Genomic DNA, 23,432 nt, shown 5'->3' with positions numbered 1-23,432 from the left:
AGAAAACGTTGCCACACCGTCACAGGCTTGTATTAGCGACGGGCATCCGAGTTTCCGTGACCTCCCAAGTTTAGGCTTGTACAGTGGCCAAAACACGGACAACACTTCACCCTACTGTGCGTCTCATCATCAATAAATTATGCTGGGGAAAAAAACCAAACAAATAAAAAACAAACCAAAAACACATTCATTTAGTTACCATTCTTAAACAATCCTTTTAACGGCTAAAAACAAAGAACAAACGCTTAAAAATACTACGAAAAACATGTGAAACAGGCAGAGGGGCAGACGGTGAAGCTGACAGTAACAGTATGCTGCTGGTGCCAGGTATAGCTGGTACACGGTCTGGCCATTGACTTCTGCCACAGGTAGACTTTATGACACACTGGCAGAGGTGCGCTACATTAGTCATAATGCTACTGATATAGCCATCAAGTTACACGTGACAATTAAAAGAAACCGATCGAGGTTTTAGCGAGAATACTTGCTCAGGAGCCGGAGACAATACTGATTACACACGAATGACGAACTGCTATTAAAACGAGGAGTTAACGGTGACACATCACTTTGAGAATGAATGCCCTTAAATCATTACAATGTGTCAGATTTACAGGTCAAAAGATCCTTAACATTTAAATCAAAGAGCCATGTTGTGTCCACGTGTGAAGCCAACACATTCATTTAAACCTCAGAATGAGAACAAGCTATAAAGTCCTGGATTTATTCCATTTTATTTGACTATGCAGCGGACTGTCATTTACAGGTTCTCCTATATGGGGAAATGGTTAACAATGAAACTTACATGACCCTTTTAAAATCTCGTATCTTACAAACAGAAATGAAATTTTTCTTTTAAACCCCATCTTTAAAAACAAAAAACAAAACACCAGTTTTACCAGAAAGCGCAAAAAAAAAAAAAAAAAAAAACTGCAACCAACAACAGAAAGTTGACGAAGCTACAGAGGAATGCATATGACTTTCAAGGCTACAGTTTTTAGGCTTGCCCATACACCGAATCAGTGAGTGTGTGTGGCTAGGAGTAAACATACACACATGCACAGATTGATTTACAGGCCAGTCACTCCTGTTAAAAATGGTCTGTAGCCACAGAGTGTCGTATCGTCAGTACTGACAGCGTGAGCACCAGAGGGTTGGACTGCGGTCGGGCAAGGTGGAGTTCCTCTTTACCAGGTGGTGTTTTCATATCCACTAAACCAGCACCAAGACTTCAGAATTTAGTGTGGAGCTGATATCTGGCTCCACAGCTTAAAAAGTGTCGACGACCTGGGCTTGTCCATAGTGTGTAATTTCATCTATGCGCTTACGATTTTTAGAAAATCTCACCCAGATCTTTTAAAAAGGTTTTCTTTTGAAGTTCTCTTTTTTTTTCTTGTTAAAGCAATGGTGAATTTAAAAACAAAACCAAAAAAAAAAAAGGCTAATTTTTTTTTTTTTTTTTTTTTTTAAGTAATGGCAATGTTGTAGTTTGTAATCCAAAGAGAGGCTTTTTACACGCACGTGTTGTTCTCAGTCTTTTCATGTTGTCCCCATTTCGAGAGTTTGTGGTTGGCTTCAATCGGGGGGTAAAAGGTCGTGAAGCCGGAACCGTTCCCGAACGTGCGGCCGCACATCCTCATTCTGCAAGTCGAAGGGGTGGGGGGTTAGATTAAGTTTACTCACATGGTCAAGTTACTCTTATTGCTGATGTAGTTGATCCTACAAGAGTAAATGAAAGACAGGACAGCTTACCATCTCAACCAACTTCTCAAGGAAGGGCACCAGCTTCAAAAGCTCATTGTCATTCTTGTCCATGAACCAGCTCTCTATGGGAATCCCATTGGACAACTGCAGAGACCAAAGAAAAAAAAAATCTATTTAATTAAACTGTGACCAAAGAAGAAAAGATCTGCTGTTCTGCTGTGTTTGAAGTAGCTGAAGATCTTAAGTGGGGTGGGTGGTGCTTTCTCCCTATAACAGATGTGCACCAATCTGAATGACCAGAATAGGCAGGATTAGAAACAAGTAGAGCTCAGGTTGAGCTGTTTGGAGACAAAGAGAGAAGCAAACCTGAGACGGTTTGGATATATGATTAGGGGGAAAGCAGATATACTGGATAAAAGATGTTGAATATGGAGCTGACACACAGGAGGAAAAGAGGAACCACAGAGAAGATTCATGGATGTAGTGAAGAAGGACATGCACACGGTTGGCGCTGACAAGAAGATGCTAAGGATACCACTAGCTGCAGGATGATCAGCTGTGTTTATCCCAAAACAGAGCAGTCAAAAGTGGTAGCTGTAACAGTTCACTGTCTAATCTAGTAATGTCACTTCACCCTTCTATCCTCTGCTTGGGGAGTTACTATCTATACTATCTATCTATATAGCTTCTGTTCCTGAATTCTGGCATTAAAGCTGATCTAAAAAGGGGCATTGGAGGAACATTATGTGCCCTTTTTGATACAAACTGTCAATTTCACTGTATTAGACACGTTTCAAGTGATGTACCAAAAAAAGACATTGACATTTAGTGTTGAGCCATATTTGAAATTTTGTTCAACTATCACTTGTGTTCAAGTGGATTTTTGTGCTAAATATTCAGGAATAAATCCCAGTAATATCCAATTCATAGTAGAGGGACAAACGAATGAAAACCCAAAACATTTTTTCATTATTCTACTCATTGTCAGAATCTCTGATGCTTGCTGATAACCAGGCAACACCTGCATATCAGGTGTTGGTGTCTCACCTGATATGCAAAGGCTTGTGGTGAATTGTCAATAATGATGGTCTTTGAGAGATCTCTTCCCAAAATGTTGAGATCCTTGATGTAGTTTCCCTGGACACAGACACAATGCTCACGAAACAACCTGTGCCTGCAGTCACAGTGGGCGAAGAAAGGAGGGGGGGGGTGACAAAGTTAGCAAAATTAGTAAACAGTTAAACATCTGCTTTATGAGCTCTACTCTTGATTTGCTCTGCATAAAATTTGCTTTAAAGTTTCTTGTGCACCAATAACCAGCTAATAAAGCTCAACATACCTCACAAGCTGCTTTTTAGGATCCAAGATGTTGAGCAGTTTGTCTGCATACACCTTTTTAGAGGCTGTAAAGAGGATGATCTAGAAAAGAGAACAAAGAGTTCAAAACTCAACTTTAAATCCTCATCTTCAAGCATTTAGAAATAATTAAGAGAAAGAACCAGCTTGTAATTACCTCATATATTTGAGACATGCGTTCCAGAAACTCTCTAAAGAATGGCCTCAGGCGCACATACACCTGCACAGGACAGTTTAATGGTCAGTGATCATTTCGAATGAAAATATGATCCCATAAGAAAAATTTGTCCTTTGAGGCTTTTTAGAGACATGAATATGGCCCCCTCTAGTGGCAACGTGAAGAAAGGAAAAAAAAATAATAAAACAAGACATACCTGATAAATGACATCCTGAAAGAGGACAGGGAAGGTAAGTGCTGCGTCCTCCAGCTCATTTAAACTGCAGTGCACCAGAGTTTCATCCTAATCGACACACAGAAAAATGTCTTGAGTCTTTGGAGGCCTTTAAAGATTTCCAGAGAGATTCATTAATTTGAAAAAAGTGTTGCTGACCAGGTCTAGGACCAGAGAGAACTCAGGTGTGCTGCGCGTCTTCAGGGGAAGGGCTGGCTTACGAGTGAGCTGCTCCTCTGTCAGTGGAGGGACGTGCTTAATGAAGAAGTACCTACACACCAAAACAGACTCATCAGTAAATGCCACAACATTCACAGTAAGTTGGAAACCATTAAAAAAAGGGTTTAACTTAAAACTCGAGTCTGCTTAGATTCAATAGCCAAAATGTTTTACTTATCGCATTTTTAATGACTACCATTGGAGTCTGCAGACAATAAAATTAAAAGCCTTGTGTGACTGACCATGCTCCTAATTGTGTTTTTTCCTAAAAATAGGACAGTAAGACTATATAAGTGAGGTACTTCTGTACATAAGGGTGTCAGGTTGGTGGTCTGAGTGTCATGTCTCTTCACTTTGATTCTACTTAGTTCAAAGGTCTTTCAACAATATAAAAAAAGAAACATTAGCCTTTATCCCCAATTTGTCTGCCTGTCCACATGCTTGATTAAGCTGAAATAATCACTGTAGTGTTTTTGTTGTGGAAACGGTTCAGTGAAGTGTAGCAAGCCTTTAAACTTACGGGTCAAACACTTCCCAGTCTTCCTCGTAGGATGCCTCTGGTGGTACTGTAGCTGGAAGGGTGTCCACATGTGCCATATCTGGACTGGTGCCTGGAGCTTGGAGCGCAACAACAGTATTTTAAAAATATTAGAATCAAGACCATAAATCAGCATCACAAGAAGAGCAATCAGTTGCCACCATCTTCATTGTTACTATGTTTTCTCAGCTGTGGTATCTACCTGTGAGAGGGGGGAGGTCAGCATCCGTATCCAGCTCTCCTTCTTCGGTTGTGGGAGAAGCCTCGAGGATGTGTGGCGGTCGCAGAGGTGGGAGCTGTGAGACGCTCGAGTAGTAGTTGGTGGTGACGCACAGTTCCTGCGTGGATGTAGCAGTGCTGGTGGGCGTCTCCACAGCTTGCTCAATGTCCAGCTGCTTGACTATCTCCTCAGCTTCTAATGCTTGGTCTGGAGAGTCCGAGCCGGAAGAGGCTGAAAAAAAGAAAAAAAAAAAATGGAAAGAAGAAAAATTTAAGATGGTGCCATTCTGAACTAACTAAGAAATGCATCTTCATCCTAACTTGCAGTCCAAAACAACTGGAAGAGGGGCTGATTATTGTCAAAGAGCAGCTTATGTTAGATTGTTTGACTTTAAAGTTAGTAATAAAAAGATAAAACGTGGTTTCTGTTTACAATTGAAAGCACAACCCCAACTACTTTGGACTCCACTTACCATTCTTAGCTGGTGAGAAGAAGTTGAAAACGGGGGAGAAGATGGTCCCGAGAAGGGTCGTTCTGGGAGGGCTGGTGGTCACCTCAACGGCTGTCGTCTCCTCCAGACTACCATTGGGCTTCTCTTTACTCCTGTCGTGATTGGTTGCCTCTGCAGAGGAGGAGAGGGGACACGTTCAACAGTGTTAGCAGAGAAAACAGAACTAAATAATAACTAATCTTGTTTATGTGAGTTACTCACGTCCATTGACGGATCCTCTCCTGCCAACTCTGCTTATATTCCTCCTGGGTGTGTTGGGGTCTGTGGGTGTAGAGGTGATCAGGTTGTTGTCCACATCACAGTGGAGGCGTGTCTTCTTTGCTGGGGTTTCCTCCTGAACCTGACAAGACAACACACCATTACAGGAGTTGTGTAAGTTATGAGTGCAACTGTAATTAAATAAAAGGCAAACAGATTTATCTCTGTTCAGTTGAGACCTCTAAACATTTCCCAACCATGAGAGAGAAGGGAAAAATCTTTTGTTGATGGTTCAGAATGACCGTTCTAGATTAGACCATCAGACACATCTACTATATAGACTGACTAACCGGTCCATTAGACCAGTTATTCTCGCCCTTGTAAACTGCCCTGCACGCCAAAAGTGATGCCACATCTGCTGCTGCAAGTCACGTTCTGGCACCCATTACCAGCTACAGTCTGTCATTTTTGTTATCTGGTGGTGCCATTTAAGCATATTTAATAATGTCACTGAAGCATAAGGTGATTCAAACGCCCAACTTTTACTGAATGTGGATCCACCGTTTACATGCACAGTAACCCTGACACATGAACAACAAAGAAAAAGCTAAATGATATTGCTTTTGTTTTCCCCCCATATCTCTCAAATGCAAACTCTCATTATGCTTCCACTGAACCTACAAAAATATCTGCATGACACAGTGTATTGTCATAAAGGTCAGAATCTAAATTAAGCTCCCCCCCCACTAAGGAGTTAAAAACATATTTATAGAGACAGGGCAAAAACAAAACAACAAAAAGAAAACACCTTTTGGGACTTCATAGGAAACTGCAGGGAGAAACCTAGAATGTATAGTGTGATTATCAAAATGGCCATATGTCTTTTCATAGGACAAACGTCTCTAAGCAGAGTTGACTTTTCCACTTGTTACCACCTCCTGTCCTTGCACACCAACTCTGTGAGCCAGAAGCTAAAATTAGACCAGAGCCCGAGTTCTCAGACAAGCTGCTGCATTCCACCAGACATTTCCTGGGAAACATGACACTCTCCACCAAGAAACACTGTGTTAAACTTAGAGACATTGATAGCGCATTGGTTTTTAAAGCAGTGTTTAACATACGTGCCCAAAAAAATTTCATCTCTTTAACAGCAAAAAAAAAAAAAGACAGCAGGAGAATAACTTCTCTGCCTACAAATTTTTATTTTTACTGCTCACAGACTGGGTGATGCGAGCTTGGAAGAGGTTACCTTTACAGCATTTCCTCTGATGAACTTCTTGATGGTGGAGAACAATCCTCTCCCAGTAGTAGGAGTGTCCTCTTCTACTTCTGAATGCCTCCGCTTGGTTCGGGATGGGCGGCTTGCCAGAGTGGGGTTCGGTTGCTGAGACGCCTTACGCATTCTCAGCCTCATTGTTTTAGCAGTCACATGTAAGGCTGTTTCAGAAAAAGGAAACAAAAAAAGAGCAAATACAGGAAGAGACAGAGGAAATCATTATGGCTGTACAGTAGAGACAACAGATTTAAGCAAACGTTCAGTTGGTAATGAGTACAAACAAGTTGTTCTAGCAGTCTCGAATGCATTAACTTTTAAAATGGGTGAGTCAACGGGTTGCATCTGTGTGCAGAGGAGTAACACTGGTGAATTTTCTACCAACATCTGGATGCATTCAAGATCCCGTTTCACTTACATCAGTGGATCCGGCAACAACAGCTGGCTTTACTTTCATTTGTACCACTAATGGAAAAAAAAAGTTACCCAGGATCTTACTGTACATATACTCAAACACTCCCACTCGAGTGTGCTTGTAAGATTAATGTTAAAGGCGAGCCCGTGTTAGACATAAGCTGAATAACTATACGTAAATATAAACAAAACAAAATCTGAGGGAACTACAGATATTTCGTTGAGTGATTTAGCACTGTCCTCGCCAACCTTTGCAGAAAACTTAAAAACAATTCACAGTGAACAAAAACTGTCAAGCATGCCTGGCCTTTGTGGTTACGCAACTAAAAATGTGTCCAGACATATCCAGCAGCAGTCCACACACACACACCTTCTCATTGGATACAGTACACATCTCACATACTGTAAATGTACTTCCCTACATCTGCTTCACATTTACACAGGGGCGTATCCATGAACATGCCACAAGTGTGCACGCTGTTGCCCAATCCCACATACAGGGGAGTGAAAAAAAAAAAAAAAAAAAAAAACTTAAAAAAATAAACATCACCAGGAGCGTGCATGCTGACGGTGTGCCTGAAGGCTGCGGCTGCTCCAAGTATCAAATAACTTAGCAAGTGAAGACAGTGTCATTACTTCACTGTAACTGTACTCGTAAGGGAAGGATGCAGTCTATGATTTATTATACATAGGTTTCCTTAAGAAAATAGTTTAAAAAAAAGTTTCTCATTTGAGGGGGCTGTTGGGGAAAAAAAATTAAATAAAAATGTAAATAAGGCCATGAGGAGAGATTTTGTAATAAACCTGCCAATTTAATCCAGTTTTAGAACATTTTAAACTGTATGTGTATGCTTTTGAGAGTTAAAAAGAAGATTATTTTAGTCTACTTGTGCACTTTAATTCTCCTGAAAGATCCTGTTTTACTTTATAGAACACCGTATTTCCATCATCTTGGCACAAACACTTACACTGTACTAAAATAAGATCACAAAATAAAAGCTTCTTTATTAAACAATTTCAGGTTTCCCTTCTCAGTGAGTTTTATGATTTCACAAAAGTATACAAGAAAAAATGTCTAGGATTAAAATGCGTCTACCTGCTACCTTTATTCAGCTAGCTTTTTTTTTGTTGAAATATTGTTATCAAATCTTGTATTTAGCTTTTTTAAACCATACAAGTTTCTTTGTTATACTCATTTTTCTTAAACTTTTAAACGCTCCAAAATAACTGACATTGTAGATAATCCACCACAGCACTCCTTACACAGCCCTTAATATATAAAATATCAATTATGTTAGCACATACTACTTGTTAAATCTTAGAAAACAATAACTAAAACTTTACTTTTGATACTATTCTGCCCACTGGTTTAATGTATTCTTGTTTCCTCTACATTACAGTGGAAACACTCAAAATAATGGTGAAGCTCACACTGGTTTTTGTTTAAGTGATCGATATGCCATTATAGCCTGCAGTATCAAATATTATTGATTCCAATATCCCAGCGGTTACCTTTAATCTTTGCAGACTGTCACTACTTGTTTTTGTTATGGTAATGTGTTTAGCAAAGAACGACAACTTCTGACACCGCTGTTCTCCTAATTACAAAGTGTTATGAGTAGAAATGTCATCTTTACGCGTTCACTTTGCATAGGGGTTTTTCTAGAAATGAAGGAACACAGTTATGTCCATTACTTTGTGTAGTCATGCCTTTCTTTCTTGTGCATTTCACGGGAATGTGCGCAGCATACCGGACTTTCGAGTTGCTGCTAAATAAAGAATCATTTAAGTGCTTGTTTTAATTGCTGTACGATCAAACCCCACTAAAGCTCAAGACTGCAACAGCAAAGCTACTAAAGGTCTACCTTTCAAGCACAGCATGCACTAAATGTTTGCTTCACCAAGGAAATCAGCCACTGACCGAGAATCATGCACACAGCAAGAGAGCGGGAAATAGGAACATGCATGCAGCTGAGATTGTATGAGCAAGCTAGCCGCTAGCCCTGAAAACACACCGGAAAAACGAGTGAGGCCCTTCGCACAACCCGTCCGCTCTGCAAAATTTACCCCGAGGCTAGGGTTGGCTAAGTTGCTTAACGAACAGATGAATCATACAACATAACCGGCAAAAACCACTAACATTTAGACGTATTTCACACTATTTCCACTTCACTTAGCGACAAGAAAACAGGCGTTTGAAAATGTTTGATCAGTTATGAACCGACCATACCCAGCTAAATGAGCAGCTAAAGCTAATCAACTGAACCAAGTACAAGAGGTCAAATTATGCTTCGTTCATCGTAATAAAACCAAACCAAAAAAAACAAACAAACTTGACTACACAATCCTGCTTTAACGCAATTTGATATCATACTGACAGGCTTTGCGTCAGCCTGAAAGTAACGTTGCATTGTTTATGCGACCTGGCACTCTGGTCGCTAAAAGTAACGTTAGCATATTCAACGAACCAAACCCCCCAAACAGGCTAACTTACCGTCTGCAAGCCAGTGCGACATCGTGCCTTCAGCGGAATGACGTTAAAAATGAACAAGACGACTTAATAAAAAGCATAGGTCATCCAAGCTGGCGTAAAGTTTGGTGGAGGGGTTCACTCGAACGGCGTTACTGTCTTCATGTTTGTCAGCGGAAACTCGGAATCGTCAATCAAAACAGCCAACAGTAGCGCTATTTTATCTGCTAATCCCATCACCGCTACATTTAACCAACAATGCAGCTGATGCACCGGTCTGCTGGGGTACACGGACACGTCTAACTGAGCGCCCTTTGAATTCTATTAAACGGAAAGCACGGTGGTAAAGAGCCACCCTGGCGGAACTCAGCTGAGGAATGCCAAATTGGATGCTAGGTTCAAAGGATGCTAGCAGGATTTACCTGGCGACAATCTGCATTGTTACATCTGTTACCTTATTTGGGTAAGAGTAGGTACATTCTATATTACTGTTGAACTAGTAACAATGTAGTCAATTTAGTAATAACACAGAGTAGATCAAATGTAACTAAACGTGATATCAGGTTGTTCAGGAATTAGCCAGGTCCATGGTAGGCCATGTTTAGCCGTCCTTAGCTATATAACCTAGCTTAGCACCGCTGGGTTAACTAACCGAGCCTTCTTAAAAACCAGCTTCTGGCAAATAGATGTGCACAGGACAGGGGAAAAATAACTATCTTGTCGTTAGCCACTATTACATAAATGAGGAGTAAATAAGTCAAATGAACGGGGTAGGTTAGCGTGAGCGACTTACTTTACAGTGATCCGCAGTGGCTGGAGATGACTCAAGGCTGATTAACCATCACAGAGGCACTGGTTTGTTTTTGTGATCGGTTCCGAGTTTTTCCTTCTATAGCTACTCACGGACTGTCTTCAAAATGACACACCGTTGTGTTACCAGGCGCCATTTCCCGCCTCTGCTCAGTCTCTCCGAGGCAGATACCCGTATGGGACACAGACACACCCCCTTACCTCTCAAAAACACCAGCCAGTCTGCAATGATCACTGCCGCGAACCGTTTCTTCTGCCAGCGATCATAAAGGTAAAGGACTGCTCGTCGACAAAGCAACAACCAAAATAAACAAATAAATAAAACAAATAAACACAAAACCCCACTGGATATGATGCACTACAGATACCCAGGCAAAACACGACTATTTTGAGAAGGATGACAACCTATGCATCTGCATTGACTCTAAAGTACCGTCACAAATGACATGAAGCATCACCTTTAATAAAATAAAATTACATTCATGTGCCTTTCCATGAGAAATCAATTTTCCTGGTTGCACAAACAGAACTAATTTTATGTTCACAGAAACCTCATTCATGGAAGCATTTGTACAGTATGTCAGCTCCACATGTGCTTGGTTAATCACACTGTAGGACACCAACATTGTTCTAAGTATTGCTTAAGCATGAGTATTTTGCTCAATTTGATTAATAAAAAGTTTCAAATGCATGCAATGGCATCATTTAAGAAAAAAGAAAAGCACTTTTTAGTCTGTCAAAGTAAGAAACGGATTCAACAGGCCATGAGTAGAGTCCTTGGCATTTGTAATGCATTCCCACTCTTGTAAACAAACAAACAGAAAAGTTTTCCATATAAGAGTCCCACGATTATGTTAGAAAGGCAGAATGCCAAATTAGTCTCTGATAAACATCTCAGATGAAGAGTTTGTACCAAGCAACAGCAAAGTGAGAAGAAGAAGAGTAGCTAAACCAAAACATGGTCTGTCCTTGAAGTTCAGATGTGGGTCATTAGGGCCGGCATGAGCCGGTGCAGTTATCAAATACTCAACAGTCAAAGTACAGTATATTATCTCTACTGTCATAACTTAAAGCCATTAGCAAATTAACAGCAGCTTGGGGAAATGCCTTGTGTGTTTTTTTCCATAGTATGTTACATTATTTAGAATTACTTCATTAGCTGCAATGTCTGTTCTTCAAAATAGTCCATGACGTTGAGATTGCAACCTATAAAAGTTCTTAGACATACTGATGTTTTTTTGTCAAGAGAAATCTCACTTGTGGAGATGGGTCTGAATGTGTTTTTTATGAGATACGATTGTATGAGTTTCCATTCAAAGAATGTCGTTGGCTTGATGTCTTTTTTTCCCATAATCCACAGCCCGATCTCCCTGCATATCTCGATCGTCATCATCTAGAGGGAAAAAAAGAAGAAGAGAGAAACACAAATATTAGAGAATGCACAATTAAATAGATGCAAAATTTACTACGTGTTCTGAATAATCTCTGGTATATGAGGATGACACCATAATGTAACATCGTAGTGCTGACTTTAAGCTTTAAAGGATGTTGATGTCAACCTTCTGTGAATTGTGTAATATCCAGAGCCCTCTCTGATTCCCTTCAGCAACACTGATTTATGTACAAGAAATATATCAACAGATTGTTCATTTTAGAAGAAACTCAACCCACATCATTCTAGGATATTAGCTTTCCTGTTGGTAACTTTAAATAGCAAGTGTATATATATAAGAGACTTCATGTTATGGCATATGTATCTGATAAATGTAAGACAAATGAAAAAACAGCCAATCACAGAACTGTCAGATCAGAAATAAAATTATTTTTTCCTTTGATAGATTCAAACAAAACACAATTTCCCTAAAAATACTATTGTAGTTTCGGTATGAAATAGTGCAATTTCATTTAAAATCCAAAGGGCAATCAAAACAAAGAGAGAGAAAAACAAACAATAAAACAAACAAACAAACAAAACATGGACATGCATTTCAATATTTCAAGGAGAACACAGACACATTCAGGAACACAGTGAGCTATATATATATCTACTGGGCTAGATGTAGGTCAGATGTTTGGTGGGCACAGACAGGTGGTTTAGCTAAAACGAAACATAGGCAGGACAGAAAACACTAGATGACCACTCAATTACTCTCACAGAACCGCAAGTTCCTGGGTCAAGTTCTCCCTCTACATAAGATAAGAGGGTATTAAGACTGTTATAGGGCTGAGTAAAAATATGCAATTCTCCTGAATTGCACACAAAGCAGTTCTGCTTTGATCCTCAGGTATTTTTGCCACATTTCTTTTTTTTTTAAAAATATCTGTATTTACGATGACGTAAAGACCAAACTCAGGGTTGCTGTGAGCTACTTAATGTAGCAGGTTGGCAGGACAGGGGTGGAGGGAGGGAGCAAGGAGGAATGGTGGATAAACATCTGGACAAACAGTCCAATCCCCCGGCCTGGCTCACCTTGAACGTCTTCCTCCCCACCATCACCATCCTCTTCCTCATTGTAGGCCAGCTCGGCCTGCTTGTCAGCCTCATACTCACCCACGTTCCCATCATCCCCATTGTAATCCGCCAGCTTAGAGCCGTGTTGCGGATCTACTGGGGACTCGTTCTCATCAAAGAATCGGCCTGCAGGAGGCAGAGAAGGGCCTCATCAGGACGGAAGGGAAGCGAAGGCAGTTGTAGGAAGATAGGGAGGGGAAATACTGCATCATGTATGCATGAAGGAAAAAGTAGTTGCATTAAGAGAATGACAAAAGATGAGAAAGATGAGGTAAATACATGGTGCCTTCTGAAGAGAAAAAAAAAAAAAAAAAAAAGCCAATCGTGGTCTTGGATGCAGTATTATAAATTAAGAGTTTGCCTACCACAAGATTCACAGCATGTGGTGGCGGTAGTGTGGTCCAATGTGGCTTCAAATAAGAGGCCTCTTTGGAGAGATCTGAAAACTAACTCGAAAACTAACTCGAAAATGAGTTTTTACTGCTGCAGTTTCTTTCACACCAGCATATAAGACTGCTTATGTTCCTGTCTAGACCCTCACAGATTTCGAACCGGGATGGGAATTGGGATGAGCTGTGCAGTCTGTAAGCTGATAATGTAAACAGAGATGACAGCAAAAACAAATCACCTAAAGGGTGTTAACTTCTACACTAAATTGAAATTTAGAAGGAGGATCAGAGCAGAAGAAAAACAAAATGAAAACTTAGTGGGTTTTTTAAGCAGCAGGGCTGCAGATGATGAGATGGAAGTGTAAAAGAGAGAAAAGAACTGAACATTTTAAAAAAGAGAGAGAAGGAGGAAGAAAGCGCAGTAGAGCAGAACAGAAGTGAGGTAACAGGAAAGGAAAATTGAGGAGCCAAGTGTGTCATTTGTCTCCCTCCCCCTGCAAGAGACCCTTCTGTGACAGCCCTAACCATGTTCAGATAGGACTTATATACTTAGAAGTCCCATCTTTCATGAAAATGTGTTATGTTTAGGAGGATGCACTGACTTAGAAACTGGAAAAACTGTACACATGACACCACAGTAAGTTATATTTTAATCCCTGCCTTATTAGATATTCAGAAAAGTATAAACAGAACTAACTTACCATAAATGCTATAATTGTACTTGAGTGGAATCAATCAATGAGTTAAAGAAAAGAAAATAATCACTACCCTCATTGCCAATAGCAGGGTTCACTTTTTCAGAGTTTATTAGAGGAACTCACTTTGGCGGTGGTGTACTGGTTCTGCTGGAACTTGGTCTTTGGCGTGGTGAGGCTGGATGGGATTGGGCACCTGGGCAGGGTTGGGGGGCAAAGGAATCCTCTTCAAGTGTTCACCTTCAACTCTGACATCACTGGGAACTGATTATTAGAAAAACAAAACAAATACTTCAAACGTCAGGCGCAGTTGTTCCCAGTACTGCTTTCTCAAAGCTATATTTGCCTTCTTTAAGGGAGCACTCAAACTTTTGAAAGAGGTTACACATCACTTGAAAAACTCATTACAAATGGAGGAACTGTAAACAAATAATGTAACAGGATAACAGTTCTCTCCCCTTTCAGTCTAGATGTGGCAAAAGACAAACCACCCAAAAGCTAAAAATCTATAATAAGCTGTAGTCACATTATTATCCCATGCCTAAAGGCTCAAAATAAACATTGTTAAAATTAATAGCAGTTACATGGATGTGGTTACTGCACCTCGAAGTTGCCTTTGCTGTTCTCCCAGCTCATCTGCCTTGATACCCACTTTGTTGTCTTCTTCAAATACTATTGATTTGTCTCCCTGTTTGTTGATGCCTGGAGGTGCAATCACTACGGCTCGGCCATCCAGTCTGTCCTGCTGGAGTCCGGGCTGGTCCAGCAACATGCCCTGGCCTCCGGGACCATCAGCTCCCCCGACTCCAGGTCCAGCACCGGCTCCCACGGCCACATCCGGGGCTTCGTCGTGTTTCTGGGTAATGGCTGGTTTCTTCAAGCCTGTAGGCCAAAGACAATGTGAGAAAGGTCAGTGACCTACTTGCCACAAGGATTTTGTTTTTAAAAAAAAAAAAAAAAAAGGGTAGGGTTACAATCAGTGACAGAAGGGAGAAGGATTTCCTCACTTTATATGCACTATTCAGGTAAGTAAGCTATGTGGGTCAGTTATTGTTCTCTAGTTACAGATTCAGTTTCACTGTATTTCACTAAAAAGCAACCTTGAGGGGTTGAAAAATGAAACCCAAGTTGAAAACCCAAAGAACTATCCATCCATTTTCTTCCACTTGTCCAATTTAGAGTTGGGAGTTTCACTGCAGCCCATCCCAGCTGCCATAGGGCAAAAGGAAGGGTAACCTGGACATCCACACAGACAAGGGGAGAACATACAAACTTCACACAGAAAGGCTCCGGACAGCTAATGGATTCAAACCCATCAGGCAATGTTTATAACCATCACACCACCATGCTGCCCACAAAAGAACCATAATTCCTCAAAGCGGCACCTGAGGCTGACTCCAGAAGTGACTCATTCCCTTTAGACTCTCATGTTAAAATGGCCAAACAGCAGAGTCAACAAGTTTAAAGGCAGGTAAAAAAAAAAAGAAAGAAAAAAGAAAAGCAGATTCAGTCTGTATAGCAAATTTCTTCCTTCATGGAAACTGTGATGAGGTGAATTTAAATCTAACTAACATGTTTACTTATATTAAGGCCTAATCTAATGCTGATTATGGTCTGTCAATACCTATACTGGCCGATTAAAAAGTCCAAATGTTTTTGTCATTACACAGCTACAGAATTCTTTCAAATCAATAATTTGCTGAGCTTGATCTCTGAAAGTTTACATTCATTACTTACCAAACTGCACATCGTCGATTTTTCCCACCTCACTGTCTTCAATACCAGGCATGCCAGCATCACTGCCGGGCTTACCCATCTCTTCTGTAACACAGCACAGGGAATGGGAGTGAAGCGCTAGCATATTAACAGGATTAACAACCAGACAGCGTGAGGTAACTACTATTTACATTAAAATATTAAAAGATCCATGTGAGCAATTATTATTGATGATTTTCTCCTAAAAGTCAACATCTTCATTTAACGTGTAGAAAGCAACATAAAGTAAATGATAGCAGCGTTGCTCAACTTAATCACTCTACCTTTCAGATCGGAGTGTCTGTCATGCCGGTGAGTGGCCACTGTATGGCGCTCTCCAGCCGTCTCCACACCAGGCTCTGTATCTGCATGTCTACCCCCCACTACATTCTTGTGACCATCCACTGCACTCTGAAAAGGAAAGCAGATTACAGAAAAGACAAAGCTGTTTAATGAACAGGAAAGCTTAGAGAACAGAAACACAGGACAATTCATTTCTATTTTAAATACATCTGTGTTAAAGATCCAAAAGTAGTGAATAAATGCAATGTGCAAACAAAACTTTTCATCATTTACTAAAGAAACACAAGAATAGCTCTTATCCTTTTTGTTAAGATTAATCAGACTAACCTGTCTTAGCTTTAGTGTTTCTTCCTCCAGAGTCTTTTTTGCTTCTTCATACTCGTCTTTCAGTTGTGCAATCTGGCGTCCACACTGTAAACTAATTAACATGTATTCATTCAGTTTCATCTGCACAATAAGGAATTTTTTCAATTTTATACATAAAGAAACTATAAAACAAAATCAAATCAACAGTTGCTTTTCTCTATTTTACACTGCCCTACACTCCTGATAATAAACCTTTGCAGACAAATAATGTGTTTATTCCACTATTGTATGTGTAACTTCTAGAAGCAAAATATAGCAAATATAGCATTTCACTCCATTCATGATACCTGCATGATAGGCATGTAGCCAGTTACTTGAAAGCTGTACAATCCCTCTATAATTTCCTGAGATTTCTTGCAGACAGCGCCATTTTTGCAAAAATTATAGCACAAAGGGATAAGATATCTTTTGTCCAGTAAGTTGACCATTATCCCTTTTTTTTTTTTTTTTTAATTAAACTCACTTTGTCTACTGGATAACTGTGTTTGGCCAAATGGAGTGTTGCCTCTAGGTAATTTCAGTGAATCCTTGTGAGCTGGACGGACACACTGTACAAGCTCGCTTTTGTGGATGTGAGAATTTGACGATTCATGTTAGCAAACACTACACTGTTTTGCTTGGTCTTGATGCGTCAATTAAGCAAACACACAAAAAACACACCTCAAACTGCAGCACAAGTTAGTCGCACTGCTTTGCCATGCAGACGCAATTTTACAGCACTTGTTGAATTTGTTCTTGGTTAACATCACTTGCCCTAAATCCAAAGTACTTCCAAACAGTGGGTAATAATCTGCTTCGAAGAGCAACCACTTCACTTCCTGCTGTGCCACACTTTTGATTTCTGCTCTGATGGTCTTATCTGTACCACATAAGTACGGTCAAATAGAATGAGGAAACTTCATGCTGTGCGGTGCAGGGGAAAGCTGTGATTGGCACATGCTGGGCACATCATCAGGCAGTGATTTACGAAGTGCCTGATTAGATTTTTTTCTGTGCGTTCTGTTGGTGTAGCATGCATTTTCAATATCGTTTAATTATCTTCATTTAATTGTGGAAAACCAAAATTGTGATAGACTAATTGTGCAGCCTTAATCTCTGAGAGCTCACAGTTCCTCGAATATGGGTATATCTAAGACTCAGGCACATGTAAAGAACTAACATACCTTTCATATTCCAGTTTTCTTTCCAAGTTAGTGTTATTTTTCTTCACTTCTCTTAGCTGCTCTTCCTGCTTCATGAACTCTTGCTTGAGCTCCCTTAGCTGCTCTGTTTGTAATAACAGACACACAAAAACAAACATTTTGAAGAGGTTTATTGAAAGACTTGTACTGCTATATGAAATTGCTTTGTATGTTACATATTCTGTGTTAAAGGAATTGCCAGAGTGCCCTCTGTTGGCCAACACAGGCTGAAGTCTATGGGCTCAAAATGTGGTCATAAATATTTTGTACTTGTAAAAAAGATTTGTATGTGTAAAAAAGATTTGTGTGTGCGTAAAAAAGATTTGTATGTGCGTAAAAAAGATTTGTGTGTGCGTAAAAAAGATTTGTGTGTGCGTAAAAAAGATTTGTGTGTGCGTAAAAAAGATTTGTGTGTGCGTAAAAAAGATTTGTATGTGTAAAAAGAATTTCTGTGTGCGTAAAAAAGATTTGTATGTGTAAAAAAGATTTGTGTGTGGACTTAGAAAAAAAAACCCTGCAAGTTACAAGTACGGATTTTTGACCCTATTTTTCTTCCCTTCATCTGATTGGTCAATGTCATGTCAATCACAAATGTAACAATCCAATCAGAGAACAGATGGGTTTGGCTGTCGGAGGGGCGCTGTTTTGAACTGCAGGTCCTTGAAGGGTGATACCGTTTGAAGCTGGAGGATCGCTATATAAATATCCGATAGCAGCTAGGTCCCCTAACTTTCAGTAGCTGTTGAAAGGATAAAGTTGTGGTATATCAGTGGTTAGAAATAACATTATTACTTTAGGATTAGTTTAACACAAAGTCAGGGCTGACCCAGGACCATTGCTGTGAGTCACAGTGCGCAGCATAAAAGTCCTTTCACATCGGATGCAGGATACGCTGCTAATGCTAACTGCTAACTAAAAGCAAAGGATCCAGAATTTGTTACGCTGGCTGCTGGGCTCTGTGGGTTTTTGCAGCAGCTCTACCTGTACTAGATGCACCTGCTCCTTGTCTTTTCTATCTCTGACTTTATGTCCTCTACAAGAGTTTGTTTTTTTTGCTAGTTCTTCAAATGTTCAATAAAAACATGTATGCTAATTCATAACGAAGAAAGCTTTGTAATGAAGACTGTCATTTCCAAAACACTGCCCGCCCCCACCCCGCGGTCCGCAGCGCTGTTGAAAAGGCTGTGGAAGTCCCTGTATTAAACACGTAGACCTGTGACACAAAAATCACCAAACTCGGACGACCACAGACTGTTTTCCTTCGTGGTGATGAAGGAAAACGCTGGGTTGGCATGTAAAAGGGCATTTATTCCCTTCAAAGACCTGCAGTTCAAAAAAAGCGCCCCTCGACAGCCAAACCCATCTGTTCTCTGATTGGATTGTTACATTTGTGATTGACATGACATTGACCAATCAGATGAAGGGAAGAAAAATGGGGTCAAAAATCCGTACTTGTAACTTGCAGGGTTTTTTTTTTCTAAGTCCACACACAAATCTTTTTTACACATACAAATCTTTTTTTACGCACACACAAATCTTTTTTTACGCACACACAAATCTTTTTTACACATACAAATCTTTTTTTACGCACACACAAATCTTTTTTACAAGTACAAAATATTTATGACCACATTTTGAGCCCATAGAAGTCTTACCTTTAAGCCTTTGAATTTCTGTCATTTGGGCTGTGACATCATCCTGCAGCTTCATCTGCAACATTAAAAGAAAGAAAAAAAAAACATGTATTAGTTATGGTAAAGATAAAACCAGTTTAGGTTCCTGCATTATCAGACAGCTGCACGAATGAAAAGAGGGGAACAGGTTAATCCTGTTATGCTTCATAGTGAAAACTGGTTGCAGTCAGTACAACCCTTTTCTTTATTCCAGTACTCTGAGTCATGCGATACTGATCCAACGCCTGTTCTGTGATCTCAATCTACAAAATGTTTCAGGATTTATTTCACAGAAAAGAAAAAAGCACCAGCACACAAACTGAAAGCTCATTTATTGCTAGTTTATGAGTTTTTTTGGTTTTGGCTTTTTTTATTTACACTTTGCCACCAGGTAAACCATAATAAAATCCAATACAGCTACGCAATAAACATTAATGATGTGAAACTTAAAAGTCTCTCTATTACCCTGAAGCTTCTGGCTGCGCTTTATTTTGTGTTCTAGTAAAATAAATGGCATGCAAAAACTCATGAAGAGCAGTAAAATACCAAACAAGAAAGTTAAGCAGGGGGAAGGAAGGAAACTTGAGGCTTTGGACATCACAGTGACACCCAAAAGCTACATTTTTTCTGTCCCACTAGATTACAAATATGGATTTCAAAGCATGAAATGTAAAAACAGCAGCTATAGTTAAGTTGAAGTTATACTTCTATAAATACAACTGAGGTGGCAGCAAGGTTTTCCAAAGCATTTTTATGGATATACTTTATCTGCCTTTCTACCAAAAACTTGTCATTGTTAGGCATTCGAGCTCTTGAAACAGTTGGGCAGACTGACTGAGCCAGAAGGAGGTCAATAAGACTGGACAGGAAATACAGCATTAATGTCAACTGCTCTAAGACTAAGGCTTGTTAGACGCTCATAAGTGGGTAATGGCCTCCCTGTGCCGCCGGGCTCTTTAGAACAACATGGTCACACTAAATGAAGAAGTATAAGGCTCCATAATTCATTCTTGCACCTAACTTAAAAACTATAGACTCTACTGTTTGAAAGCCACTTATCAGACTTATCTGTCACTTTCTTTGTGGTACACACTTCTCACAATGTGAGGCAGACTGTTGAAACAAGGTTGGTCTGTTGACAGAAGAAAGGAGGAGAACAACCACTCTTTAATGGCTACCTTTATCCTGAATAAGGAAACACAGAGCCGGATCTTGGAATTTAGTCAAGAAATAAGGGAGCTTAGACAATGTGTTCATGTGTTCAGCCAGTGTGTTCATGTATAGCCCTTTATAAGTATCATATAAGTATTATGATGCAGGTCAATTACATTTTACCAGTAACCTGACTCCAAACGTTGGGAGAAAGTTTTGTGTGTTGTGGCTAAGGACAGCTCATCAATAAATGTTGAGCAAAGCAAGGCAATGTTACCCACAACCTTACCCAACCTGATAATCCTGCAGATTTAGTTGTAACTATGCAATAAATGTGTTGCTTTATTGTATAAGGTTGCATGAAGTTAAAACGATTAGTTGAAAATCATGAATGCTGCATTTGTTTTATTGCTGTCTGTGGTCAAACCAGAGAGCGACAATCCACACTGGATAAACATAAGCTAAACAATTTTAAGCTTTTGCTTTTGAAAAACATCAAACCGAGCCAGACTGGATGCAAATTACACACCCAGGGCGGCTGGACTCGGAACAAAAGTTCAGAAGGTGCTGGGACATAAAAGCCAGTGAAATACTGGCTGGGTAACTGTGCAGGACAAGAAGTGGGAATGTCCATGTGGCGCGCTTTGATGTGCCTTTCACAGTGAATACATAAATGCCCCCACAGACGTGTAATAATGTGCTGATAGAATGAAAGAGCAAATCAGCAACAGAAACAACATCATAAAGTTGAATTCAATTTGCTTTCTTTTGTGAATGTAATTTCCCCTGTTATGCACCGGAAGATAGTTGGCAGCAATGTAGTGAAATCTAACAATTAACAGTGCAAACCAAAATAATCGAGCAAAATTAATTGTTTCTAGATGAATGAAACACTGCTCTGTCTAGCACAAGCACCTCTGAAGTTGGACCAACAGCACACACCACATCACCAGTGTATGCTCCAAAGCCTGCATCACATAATACATCTCAAATAACAAAATAATTGAAAATCACCTACAAAACCACAGTTTAAGAGGCCTATAAACACCCTTTTGATTCAGGAAGCTGTCAGCTGTTAATTTCTAGCAAGATATTCTTGGTGGAGAAATATTCAGGTGAAAGCAATCGAGAAAGATGAAACTATGTGGCTCATACTCAAGACAGCCTGCCTCACCTCTCTTAAGTACATAAGATATTTGCACTTTCTGATATAAAGTGCTGAGATTACAGCACAACAATGAGATAAGGTGGTGAAATTAGACATGGTGATATGACTGAGGCTAAATATTGTCCTTTCCTACTTGTATTACAAGTAATACTTGTCCATACACCCCCAATTTGGTGTAATGAAGAACCTTCTTGTCATTCCTGTTTGCTTTTCCTGAGAACATGACACCCACCTCTAGATTAAAAAAAATGAGTGAGTCAGTCTTGCCCCCAAACACACATAATTATTACAGTGACACTCGGTCAAAGACGAATAAGCTTGGTTCTGTATAGATGCTGTGCCGTACCCAGGAAATGTTTTATCTGCTCTAATACCTTGCGTGACCTGCAATGTTAAATTTCAGTAAAAACGACACTTAACTCGATCAAACCAAGACAAAGGCAAAAAGAGAAATGTACCTTTTCATCTGTGCACTTTTTAATGAGAGCATCCTTGGCCTGGAGCTTGCTCTCCAGGACGCTGTAGTCCCCATCCTTCTGGTCGATCTGTTTCCTGTGCGTGTCCACCTGCACCATCAGCTCCGAGTTCCGCTTCTCCAGCCGGCTCCGCGCCGCGTCCGTGCGCTTCACCTGCGTCTGCACCTCCGCCAGCTCATCCAGCAAGCGGCCGTGCTTGTTGGACACTGTCCAGTAGTTGAAAGACAGCACGACGATGATCACCATCAAGAAGATGAAGATGAAGGACGGGAGGCGACCTCCCCGTCGGTTTGCGCCAAACCCAACCATTTCCCAAACAAAGTCTAACGATATTTCAGGTTGTTACTGCAACCCAACGAGCTCAGTGAAGACTATTCTCCCGGTGTGAAACACATCCGTCTACGTGACATGCCGTGTATATGCGGCAAGCGCTCGGAAGTCCAGACGTTTAACAGACAGTCATGAACGCTAAAGGACCTTCACATTTCTAGTGATCTTTGCTCTCCTTCCTCCTTCCGCTCACTAGGCATCTTCACTGCAATCCGTCCAATGTTAGTAAGTGAAATACGCCCGCAGGGACGTGGCCTAGCTCAGCTGGCAGACGAGACGTGGACACGACGGCGCCGTGGCACTGAGGAATGCTATAAACCATATAAGCTAGCTGTACAACGTTAGCCTTTAGCTAATTATTTTGTGTCCCTCTGGTAAATCGAGCAGTACCGGACGCACAGACGTCTGGAACTCCACTAATCCCTAAAATCGCCGTCAAACAGGACTACTGCTGATCCTGAATTCTGACCCCGACGTTACGTTAGCTCGTATTAACTGCTAGCTAGCAACCGTAGACGCGAAAACACCAGCGGCTGCTGTCAGAGAAACACATTGTCTTTAATTGCGAAGGACTGGTTTGAATCTCGTAATACAGCCAATTAAACCTTAAAAAACCCACTGTGAATACTGGGTTTCTGTTATACACTGTCCACGATTCACTGCCTTCCACACATCACGTCTGCGCTGCATGAAGTTGCAATCAGCCACTTTAATTTCCGCTCGCTGCCAGCGGACGTGCGCGTTTCAAAATAAAAGTCTACATTGGTATTTAAATTTCTTTCATAACTCTTAGCACATCTGAACGCTATAGACTTTAGTTTATACTTTATATATTTGTGTTTTACATTATCTGTTAAACCATTGTCTACATGACAAAAGCGATTAAACCTGCCTTAAAACACTAAACAGGGACATACGTTATGACCGGAAGCAGGGCGGTCTTGAAGAGTGATTGATCTGGCTTTAGTACACAGAAGACTGCGATATTTCCTTTTTGCGCAATAAAAGTAAATAAAAAATGTAATCTCCATAAACTGATGAAAATTATTGAAATTTCTACATTTCTATTACTCAACAACTCAAAAGTCCAGGTGTACCATGCTAATTATTCACCAAGTAAATACAAAATTGACTGTGTGACTTCAATTGTCATGATTCGGCCGTGTGGCAGGCAGGATGAGGACCCAAATTGCAAACTCACAGACACGGGGGATAAACTCAAAATGCAGCTTTATTGCTGACAGGTGATAAACAATAACGATGATACAAAAGCAATGCAAAACTACACTAAACTGGGAAAAGCTAAAGTAACATATACCGGAAGACACGG

General features: G+C 40.3%; 2 protein-coding genes across 5 annotated transcripts; both read right to left on the bottom strand.

Annotated features, from left to right (window-relative positions):
- Nucleotides 1-955: 955 nt before the first annotated feature.
- On the bottom strand, nt 956-10,264 carry ctdspl2b (CTD (carboxy-terminal domain, RNA polymerase II, polypeptide A) small phosphatase like 2b). 2 transcript variants are annotated; one of them, XM_085355305.1, is made up of 13 exons: nt 10,086-10,264; nt 6,385-6,572; nt 5,139-5,277; nt 4,899-5,048; nt 4,409-4,657; nt 4,189-4,285; nt 3,609-3,720; nt 3,432-3,518; nt 3,215-3,277; nt 3,041-3,120; nt 2,749-2,875; nt 1,750-1,845; nt 956-1,638 (listed from the first exon to the last, which is right to left on the bottom strand). In XM_085355305.1, the coding sequence occupies exons 2-13, from the start codon at nt 6,547-6,549 to the stop codon at nt 1,573-1,575; spliced, it is 1,431 nt and encodes a 476-aa protein (XP_085211431.1). In that variant the 5' UTR covers nt 6,550-6,572; nt 10,086-10,264; the 3' UTR covers nt 956-1,572. The 2 variants fall into 2 exon arrangements, with proteins under 2 accessions (XP_085211431.1, XP_085211423.1); XM_085355297.1 differs by lacking the exon at nt 10,086-10,264 and adding an exon at nt 9,317-9,430.
- A 290-nt stretch (nt 10,265-10,554) lies between these two features.
- Nucleotides 10,555-22,791, bottom strand: golm2 (golgi membrane protein 2). 3 transcript variants are annotated; one of them, XM_085355264.1, is made up of 10 exons: nt 21,755-22,791; nt 18,959-19,013; nt 17,286-17,388; nt 16,084-16,174; nt 15,738-15,864; nt 15,436-15,519; nt 14,302-14,580; nt 13,825-13,962; nt 12,573-12,740; nt 10,555-11,495 (listed from the first exon to the last, which is right to left on the bottom strand). In XM_085355264.1, exons 1-10 carry the CDS (start codon nt 22,079-22,081, stop codon nt 11,416-11,418), a joined length of 1,452 nt encoding a protein of 483 aa, XP_085211390.1. In that variant the 5' UTR covers nt 22,082-22,791; the 3' UTR covers nt 10,555-11,415. The 3 variants fall into 3 exon arrangements, with proteins under 3 accessions (XP_085211390.1, XP_085211400.1, XP_085211410.1); XM_085355274.1 differs by having other exon boundaries at nt 12,654-12,740; XM_085355284.1 differs by lacking the exon at nt 12,573-12,740.
- Between the last annotated feature and the right edge of the window lie 641 nt (nt 22,792-23,432).

Source organism: Diplotaxodon limnothrissa, linkage group LG1 (assembly GCF_057381915.1).
Source record: "Diplotaxodon limnothrissa isolate DT_005_m linkage group LG1, D_limnothrissa_male_GT1.1, whole genome shotgun sequence".
Taxonomy (NCBI): Eukaryota; Metazoa; Chordata; class Actinopteri; order Cichliformes; family Cichlidae; genus Diplotaxodon; species Diplotaxodon limnothrissa.
Note: the sequence above shows the minus strand (reverse complement) of the source record. Positions and strands in the feature narration are given on the sequence as shown.